The sequence below is a fragment of the Bombyx mandarina genome, chromosome 05, assembly GCF_030267445.1.
Source record: "Bombyx mandarina strain Sakado chromosome 05, ASM3026744v2".
In the NCBI taxonomy this organism is placed as follows: Eukaryota; Metazoa; Arthropoda; class Insecta; order Lepidoptera; family Bombycidae; genus Bombyx; species Bombyx mandarina.
The window spans coordinates 8,513,568-8,523,661 of NC_143212.1; the positions used below are offsets into that span (position 1 = coordinate 8,513,568).

At 34.2% G+C, this 10,094-nt stretch overlaps 1 protein-coding gene across 2 annotated transcripts; it reads right to left on the minus strand.

The window, feature by feature from the left end:
• Positions 1-1,055: 1,055 nt before the first annotated feature.
• On the minus strand, positions 1,056-10,094 carry LOC114248303 (uncharacterized). 2 transcript variants are annotated; one of them, XM_028181514.2, is made up of 5 exons: positions 9,887-10,065; positions 9,387-9,553; positions 8,628-8,789; positions 8,243-8,341; positions 1,056-1,265 (listed from the first exon to the last, which is right to left on the minus strand). In XM_028181514.2, the coding sequence occupies exons 1-5, from the start codon at positions 9,986-9,988 to the stop codon at positions 1,061-1,063; spliced, it is 735 nt and encodes a 244-aa protein (XP_028037315.2). In that variant the 5' UTR covers positions 9,989-10,065; the 3' UTR covers positions 1,056-1,060. The 2 variants fall into 2 exon arrangements, with proteins under 2 accessions (XP_028037315.2, XP_028037320.2); XM_028181519.2 differs by lacking the exon at positions 8,243-8,341 and having other exon boundaries at positions 9,887-10,094.

A 10,094-nucleotide genomic window follows, 5' to 3' on the forward strand; every position in this document is an offset into this window, starting at 1 on the left:
GTGACCTTGATTATATTATATACCTACCTGCTTGGACTATCAAATAGACCAAAACAATTCTATAAAGGCCAAATTTTTGAAAAGTGATGGATGTGAAAATATGTTTTTACAAATTTGCTAGTCCACGATCTATGACAAATATATTCCCGTATTTGAAAAGGTTTTTATAAAGTTTCTTATACCATAAGAGCAGTTTTAAAATCAACTATTTTTTTCTATGTTCGGATAAATTCAAATGGTACTTAAAATGAGAACCAATTTAAAAGTATGGTACTTTTAGCAATAGGTATATTGTTTCTGTCATAGAAATTTCAAATAATGTTTAAAAAAATAGTTCTTGATCAAAGTATTCAACCAGCATAGCATTTTAAAATTTCGTGTAATACCTATCCTTAAATAATTCGGAAATAACAGACAAGTAGTGTCTGCAATACTTAAAAGAATTTTTTTAAAGTTTCTCAGCGATAGTCGGTTTTAACTTTAAAAAATAAGGCAGGTTCATATAGCCGCGCCGTACCTACCGCCCGTCACCGTGCGGTGGAAGCATTCACATGACAGAACATGTACGCGCGACAATCTGGCATCTACATTGGAGAATGGACATGGAAGAGGCAATTTGCTTATGGATTTTATACCAAAAACTCAGACGTCGGAGAAGACAAAGACGATACTGGGTGCCTCCTATTTTAAATAAAACTTTCTTTTTTTATATCCCGACCTAAGATTACACAAAGATTTTTTTAACTACTTTAAGATGTCAGTTGCTTTTAATTTTTTATATGATTGCGTTGATAACTGAAAAAAAGGTCGATAATTTTGGCACGTGCGAAAATTTTCGAGACATTGAATTTTTTAAATTTTATGCCTAATTTGTCACGAACATAGGTATCATTTCAAGGTAATAAAAAGGTGTGTGCTAAATTAGCAACAACTACTGTTTTTTTTAGTAAATCAGCCAATTTATTCGAGAGTCTCTATTTTAACTTATTATGTTACACTAACTAGTGATAAGTTAGGTAAGTTTGTATTTTCGAAATAAAACAAAGGAGCCAGGGTTAATTTAACAAAAAGTTTTATTGTAATAGTCAAACAACTCACGTGGTCCTAAACTTTCTAAAAATAATTTATACTTGTGAATGTAGTCATTCTTCAATGTTAAAATGGCTCGACTGTAATAACTTCTCTCTTTGTTCGATAAGGTATCCCATGTTACTTCACCATTTTCATTCGTTGTTTTAATTATAGCAAACAATTCCCTTCCTGATCTGAAACCAAAAAGTTACGTTTGTTAAAAAAATATCAATCTAATCAAATAAACACGTTAATGTTTATTGCGGTCTCCAAATAATCGCTTAATATAACAAATATTCGATTATTCTTGAATAACTAAGACCTAACATATGGGGCCTCTGATCGTGAAGACCGTGAAAAACTCCCAAATCAAAGAAACGCTCTGACTTCAAAATAATACTTAATCTTAGTTTTTCTGTGTGAAAAAACGTAAATGTCACTGATTTTTTAGAAAATCAGAAGTCAGTGTAACGTATATGCGACCTAATGTCGATTCTCATAACATTAATCTTTGCTGACCACTCTACGAAACATACTCTATGACTGCCCCGCCACATTGTCTACGACGTGCATGTTACACGCAAGTAAAACCTGAATGATTGTGATTAACAAAATAAAAATGTAAGCCCGATCGTAACGTTTGTCATTTATAAAAGAACCCAAACATTACATGGTGTCAGAATGGCAACAAATAACAACGAAGCAGTCTCCGGTATTAAACCACCCGAATACTTGCACATCGAGTCGGACAACAAGTCGGCAAATTGGAAAAAATGGCGACAACAGTTCGAATGGTATGCAACCGCAATTCAGCTAGGAAAGAAACCTGCCGATATTCAAGCTGCAACATTCATGTCAATCATAGGACCAGATGCAATTGACATCTACAACAGTTTTAATTTGAATACAATAGACGAAAAAAAATTAAGCATCATTATCGGAAAGTTCGAAGAATATTTCGCGCCGAAAAACAACATATCGTTCGAAAGGTATGTTTTCTTCAAAATTGAACAACATGAAGACGAATCGTTTAACGAATTCAATTACGAATCACTAGAATTAAAACACAAGCAAACAAATGCGAGTTTGGCACTCTACTTGAAGAAATGCTGAAAGACAAGATTATATTCGGAATAAAATCAACCCAAATCAGAGAAAAATTACTCACCGAAGAAAAACTTGATCTCACAAAAGCCACAGCCATCTGTAAAAGCAGTGAACAAGCCTCCAAACAACTTAACGAGTTTGAGAATAACAACAAGAGTGAAAAAATACTGACAATCAAAAGTAAGAACTTCAGAAATGAAAAATTTGACTGTAAAAGATGTGGTTCAAGCCACAAGGCTAGAGAATGCCAAGCCTACAACAAAATATGTACAAAGTGTAACAAGGCCGGTCATTTTGCAAAAATGTGTCGTTCCCAAATCCAATTGAAACAAAAAAATAAAATAAATACTCTAGAAGAAAATTCTACTTCAGAAAATTCAGATGAATCATTTATAGGACAATAAAGTGTCGGCAACTCCAAAGATTGGACAGAAAGTGTCCAAACTGCCAACACCAAATTCACAGCAAAGCTTGATACTGGTGCAGAGTGCAACGTCCTTCCAAATTTCATAGTACAGAAAACTCACGCTTGTATACAACCAAGTCGCACTAAAAATTTAATAAGCTATTCAAATAACAGAATTTCAGTACTTGGAGAAGTAAAGTTACAATGCAAAATAAAAAATAAAACTGCTAAAATACTATTTAAAGTTGTAGCTGAAAGAGTCACACCAGTCTTAGGACTAAACACTTGTGAGAAGCTGGGACTAATTGCACGAGTTGAAACATTGAAAGAAAGCTCATCCAATGATGACATATTTAAAGGGTTAGGTTGCTACAAAAATTTTGAGTATGATATTGACCTCATAGAAAACCCCAAATTTGAAATAAAACCAACAAGAAAAGTTCCACATGCCATAAGAAATGAAGTAAAACAAGAATTAGATAGAATGGTAAAACTGGATGTCATCACACCTGAAACAGAACCGACACCAGCAGTAAGTCCGATGGTGCTAGTCAGACAAAAAGGAAAATTGAGAATATGCATCGATCCATCGGATGTGAACAAAAATATTTTAAGAAGACATTTCCCACTTGCAACAATAGAAGAGATAGCAGCAGACATCAAAGGATCAGAATACTTTTCCCTACTAGACTGCACCAAAGGATTTTGGCAAATTAAATTATCAAAAAGAACACAAAAGATACTGACATTTTCTACACCATGGGGAAGATATTCATTCAAAAGACTTCCATTTGGACTATCGTCAGCCCCTGAAATTTTTCAAGAAATCTTGACTAATCTTCTCAGCAAATTCAAAAATGTTAAAGTATCAATCGATGATATCTTTATTCATGCCAAAAAGAAGGAAGAGCTACAGAAAACGGTCAAAGAAGTAATAGAGACATTGAAAATTTCTGGCTTCAAACTCAATCAAAGCAAATGCATCTTTGAAGCCAAAAGAATAAAATTTTTGGGTCATATGAGTCGTCTTAATGCCACCTTTGATAATTCAAAGGTGGCAATCTGTGCATTTGGACAAAAAAATATTATTGATATGTCAATACAGATTGATTTGAATATAATCATCTCCTTCAAAGAATACGGTTCAAAACCTGCATTAAATAAATGTTAATACTTAACCTGTTATTTATCTAAGTTGTCGTTCAGAAGAGTTTTGTGACTGCCAATGGAATACAAAGTCAATAATTCGTTTTTCTGATTTACCAATAATTGTCCAAAAGTCACATTGCCGGCTTTGATAATAGTCGACTCATATAGTCTCAGCCAAAGGTTTAGAAGCAGATCCTGAAAAAGTAAAAGCCATAGAATTTATGAAAACACCACAGAACAAAAAAGAACTGCAAAGGATACTAGGAATGATAACATATTTAAATAAATACATTCCCAACATGTCAGAATTAACAAACCCTTTGAGAGACCTACTTCACAAGGACACAAGTTTCAACTGGGAATTCTATCATGATGAAGCACTCAACAAAATTAAAAAAGTCTTACAGAATCCACCAGTGCTAAAACTATATGATGTAAACAAACCAGTCACACTAAGCGTGGATGCAAGCTCAAAGAATCTTGGTGCAGCACTTCTTCAGGAAGGCCAACCAGTAGCTTATGGAGCCAGAACATTGACTAAATCCGAACAAAATTATCCTCAAATTGAAAAGCAAGCACTTGCTATACTATTTGGGTGCAAAAAGTTCCATGAGTATGTCTATGGCAAAGAGTTATTAGTCGAATCAGATCACAAGCCGCTTGAGACAATATTCAGAAAAAACATTCAGTCAGCCCCAGCTAGACTTCAACGTATAATGCTCAACCTAACACCGTATTCACCAAAAATTACATTTAAAAAAGGCACAGAAATACCACTAGCAGACTTTTTAAGTCGTGATTGTGACACTTCAAAACTGAATGACTATCAGGAAGAAGACCTGAAGATCTCAATAATATTATCAACAACATTTGACTACACAGAAGAGTTGATCAAAGCAACAAAAGAAGACCCCCACCTGCAACTCTTGTTAAAAACAATAATGAAAGGGTTCCCAGAAAAGGCTGATCAACTCCCTGCAGAACTGCATCACTACTTCAATTTCAAAGAAGAACTAACATACTTCAAAGGTCTAATTTTCAAAGGTCACAAAATTGTAGTGCCCAAAACACAAATACCTCAGATGCTAAAATACATACACCAAGGTCACCTTGGAATTCAGAGTTGCTTGAAAAGAGCACACCAATTACTCTATTGGAGAGGACAATATGAAGACATTGTGAAACTGGTTAGAAGCTGCTCAGCATGTGAAAAAACACAAAAGGACAATACCAACTATACCGTAGCAGTCAAAAGAATCCCATCTCTCCCATGGCAGATTGTGGCATCTGATTTATTTGAACTAAAAGGAAAACAGTATATTGTAATCTGTGACAGCTATTCAGGATACTTAGACTTTCAGTCACTTAAGAGCTCATCGTCAACTGAAGTGATTAATCACTTAAAACAGTGGTTCTCTACACATGGAATACCTGAAGTACTTGAATCAGACAACGGTCCACAGTACATGTCCAGAGAATTCAAAAATTTCCAGAAAGAATGGCGTTTCACGCACTCAACATCCAGTCCTCACCACCCCCAAGGCAATGGCTTAGCCGAAAGAGCTGTCCAAACTGCAAAAAACCTACTAAGGAAATGCAGTATTGATAAATCGGATATCCAACTTGCTCTATTAAATTGGAGAAATACACCAAGAACAAACAATCTAGGGTCTCCTAATCAACGCCTCTACAGTAGAATAACACGATCATTAATACCTACAAGTGAAAATAATCTTAAACCAAAGATAGTTCAAGGGGTCACATCTGAACTAAAGTACCTACGAAACAAACAAGCCAACCATAGCAACAAGCAACGTAAGGAGCCAACCAATTATGAACTCGACGACAGAATCAGACACAAAGTCGGTCATCGTCAATGGGAAGGAGCGAGAGTGATAGAAAAACCTAATAATCACCCGAGATCCATTATCATTAAAACTGACAAAGGACAAATATTCAGAAGAAACATTGGACACATACACAATACACTATCAGACCTATCAATTGGCAGCAAAGAAGCGGTTCCGGAAACAGTATATCCTGACGACTTACCACATGCCCAATCGGACAAACAACCGGAGCTACCTGCAGCAGCTACTACATCTCAAGAACAAACAACTATATCACCAAGGATTAATTGCAAAAGCAGCGCTTTAGAAGCACCTCAGCACAATCAATGTAATCAAATCGTCTTCTCTAAAGAAGGGAAGATGTAACGTATATGCGACCTAATGTCGATTCTCATAACATTAATCTTTGCTGACCACTCTACGAAACATACTCTATGACTGCCCCGCCACATTGTCTACGACGTGCATGTTACACGCAAGTAAAAACCCCCTCCTGGCTGAGCCTTTGCTCGCCCACCTGTCCTGGTGAAACTGGAAAGGCCTCCGGGCCACCAGTAATCCTTCAATCATAAAAAAAAAAAAAAAAGCAAGTAAAACCTGAATGATTGTGATTAACAAAATAAAAATGTAAGCCCGATCGTAACGTTTGTCATTTATAAAAGAACCCAAACATTACAGTCAGCATATACAAATGGCGATGAATTACATGTTACTCCTCCATGACCACGAAAACTGGATGGTACCATTCTAAATAAGATAAAATGGGTTTAATTAACGCGAGATTAAATTATAATAGTTTTAAAGATGTCTCACTGCGTCCACTTTAAATCAATGATTTTTATAAAACATTCCAGCTCTTTCAAGAATGGACGTGAAGAACTGGAAATCTCTAAGCTTGAAATTGAAATACAGAATTGCATATCAATCAGAGACAGCTGAAAATGTTTTCTTTTTTAATAATCGTGATTTATTCATCATATCATATTAATTTATTTATAATGGATAATTATAGACCATGTTTAGGACAAGGTTTCTTGAAATAATGGTCAAAAAAAATCCGCATTCATAAGAAAAGAAAATCCGACATTGTGATTCTTCGATAAATAGATGGATTCTTATGTAAGGAAACATTTATGTACCGTTAAATACGCCAACTTTGCCATGAGGGGAATCTTTGCCCAAAACACACTTTCTAAGGAAATCTACTAATATAGTAAAAAGTACCAAACTTACGACAGCGTTTATAACATTGGTAGAAAATCAAATATTGTGATATGTGATATCACAGGACACGAGAGAGAGACAGAATATTATTTATTGTACACCAAAAAGTGCAATTGGCGGTAATGTTTTCAGGATTCATGTACATATGTCTATTGTGTTTGTTGAGAATTGAGAACACTATTACTACTGTTGAGATTTTATGTATCCTTATGTATCTTTCAGCCCGCAGACGTCCACTGCTGGACATAAGCCTCCTTAAAGTCTCGCCAAAATGATCGGTCCTGTGCTGCTTGCATCCAGTAGACCCCCGAGAATCTTATTAGATTCTCAGTCCATCGTGTAGGAGGCCTACCTACGTTACGTCTTCCGAGCAATGCGCCCTGCTCACTGCTTCCTTTGGGCTATGTACCCAACTTGAATATCGAATAATTATTTTATTCTATAATACTAATAATAATTCGCCATTTTGTATTTCAGAAAAACAAACATAAATCGCGTATTCGACAAAGATCGAGACGTGAATTTAGGCCCAGGACGTACAAATTTTAAATCTAATTATCAGATTTTACGTCTTCTGTTATAAAAATTAGTCTTTGATTTTAATTGACTGAAGTCTTTAGTAAATAACTGCACTTTAAAAATTGATTTTGTTACTCACCTATCACCTATTCTGAAAGACTGTATACTCAAACGTGACAACCCTAGAACTTTTAAATCGCTACGTACCGTATGTATGCAGAAGAGAAAAAATTTCAGGATAACATTGTCCTTTCATTTTAGTAGGAAAATATTTATGATATTGAGTAGGTACCTAAACATTTTGCGCGATCGCTTATATTGCCAAAATGCCTTTTTGCGTCTTATGGCATTCGTGTTATTGTTTTGCTAAAATACGGTACGGTACGGACGGTACATTTTAGGCACGGTACATTTTAGGCAGAGTTTTAAAATTACATAACAATTTTTATTCTGTAATTTTTAGGCAGTTTTAAAATTAACAACTTTTATTTTATAAGTAATTCGATGACACTTAATAGTTATTATTTACCGTATGAATGCATACAATAACTAATAATTATGTGGTACATGTTCCTTTTTCGTACAAATTTAATCTTGTATTTAAGAATATTTTTGTATTCTATCAGATGGACTGATATTGAGTTAGTTACTTATGAGAACTGTGAATTATAGACTTAGATTACACCCACAGTAGAGACAAAACACAGTACAATGGTCTGATGCTTTCTGACAACAAACAGACCAAAATTGCATGTATATGATTCAATACAGATGTAAATGAAGTTGAGTTTTGTGACGAAGGCAAAACCAAAAAGGCTGATACAAATTGAAGAGAGATATTAATAATTTTACCAATCACTGCTTTAAAGCCATACTTTTAATAATTAGGTATGAGATAACAATTAAAAACCCTTACTTAATGGTGGGCGGCATTGGTTCTGGATTTGGCATTAAAGAAGATTCTTCTAAAAATTCTTGGTTTTCCTCATTCGTTTTTGTAAGTAACTCCTCTATCCTAAATCGGGTGAGAATAATTTATTTTTTAAGCTGTAATTAGCACTTCATACAGTTAATGAATAATATCAATGAACTCTTTGTATGCAAAAATATTAAATCATTAGAAGTCTAGGATAATAATAAGATAGTGTGCTCAGATCAAAAGCTATTTTAGTCTTGAAATCCTACAGGCAGAAACCAATTTTTCTAATGATATACATATACACAGAAGGTCAGAGCAGTCACATTTTCATAAAATCTTTACTCAGTTTATTTGATTATTTGTGGATTAATTTAACATTTACTCATCATGCATAATACTCTCTAGTTGCAGGTTATTGTCCTCTTCCACGTCACCTATTTGTACTTCTTTCGGTGTTTCTGCAGATTTCAAATGGATTTCTTCAATATTACTTGTTTCTAGAATATTTGATACACTTGATTCATTGTTTGTGATATCCGGTGACCTGAATAATAAATAACAATTAAATAATAACAACTTTTACTGTGAATAGAAAAGTTCATAAGTTCACAATTTTTTAAATGGCAATAAGTTGAATAATTTAGATTTAATTAAGTTTCATTTGCATGAAAGCTCTGATTCGTAATAATTTTTTGAGAAATTAACAGGCTCGTCTGTATTTAGTAAATAAGATTGCTAAAAAAACATTATCTTGTGGTTATTTTTTTAGCAGCGTATTTATTAGGCAGATGTATTGTTAATGATTTTGCACCGCCATGAAATATTAAATGAAACTTTTTATAATAAGAAATTTCATATCTGATGTGTGTCTCAGACCACACATATTTCTTTGCAAATGCAATGTAATGTGTTTAGTATATGGGTGTTAACCCTTTATAAGAAAAATACTCATAATAATTGATATAATTGCCTCCTACCTACTGTAGCTTGAATACAAAATCCTTATGAAAGAATAGCAGGATTATTTTACATAGCAATGCCTTATCAAGTATTCAAAAACCATGTTATGCCAAATTATTAATGCAAACTGCACAAAATTTTATGTCAGTCAACTAAAATCATTGATGAAAATTTATTGTACCTTTTCCGATGTCTTTTTTTTACAAAAACTTCAGCTTGTTTAATGCATTCCCCTAATTTTTTTATATTTCTTTCTTTACATTCATTATATTTATTCAAAAATTGGTACTTCTCTGTTTCTTTGAGTGATACCCAAGTTTGGATTGCTTCAGTCATGGCAATGGATTTCTACAATTAAATCTATTATCAGTACCAAAAAATTTATTGTAGATATGTATGAAGAGGGTACATGGGCCATGAAGTTAGGAACAAGTAGTGCTTATTGGTTTAAGCCCTTAAGACATGGGGTCTTAGCCGCGTCCCGGCGTGGCGGAAGTTCGAGCGCCGACGCTTCAATATATACCGAATACAGCAATATATGTTAGTGCTACATCCACCGAGTCAGAGCAGTTGTTCTGCACATCTCCCACAGTCCAAGTGTGTAGAACAAACAGTGTTATTACATGCTAATATAAACATTACATCAAATCTTAGTACCAAAATGAATGTTTTATTTCTTACCGGTATACCATCTTGAGCCCTTCTATTGCAGTACAACTTAATATATAACTGAAAAGCACTTTTTGGCACATTAGTATAAATCTTTGCCATTTCCATATCCATACTCGAGGTGATTAAATATTTATTATTTAGGTGTGTGTTTTTAAAGTTAAAGCGTAGGTAAGGGGGGTGCAACTCCCATACAAAGGAAAATAACATACAACTAGCG

Excerpts from the sequence above, each read along its gene's own strand:
- LOC114248303 (XM_028181514.2), bottom strand. The coding sequence starts at position 9,988 with ATGGATATGGAAATGGCAAAGATTTATACTAATGTGCCAAAAAGTGCT. Across the intron at positions 8,342-8,627 it reads GAGAGTATTATGCATGATGA|GATAGAGGAGTTACTTACAA; the intron begins GTAAATGTTAAA and ends CACCCGATTTAG. Across the intron at positions 1,266-8,242 it reads CCAATGCCGCCCACCATTAA|ATCAGGAAGGGAATTGTTTG; the intron begins GTAAGGGTTTTT and ends TTTTGGTTTCAG.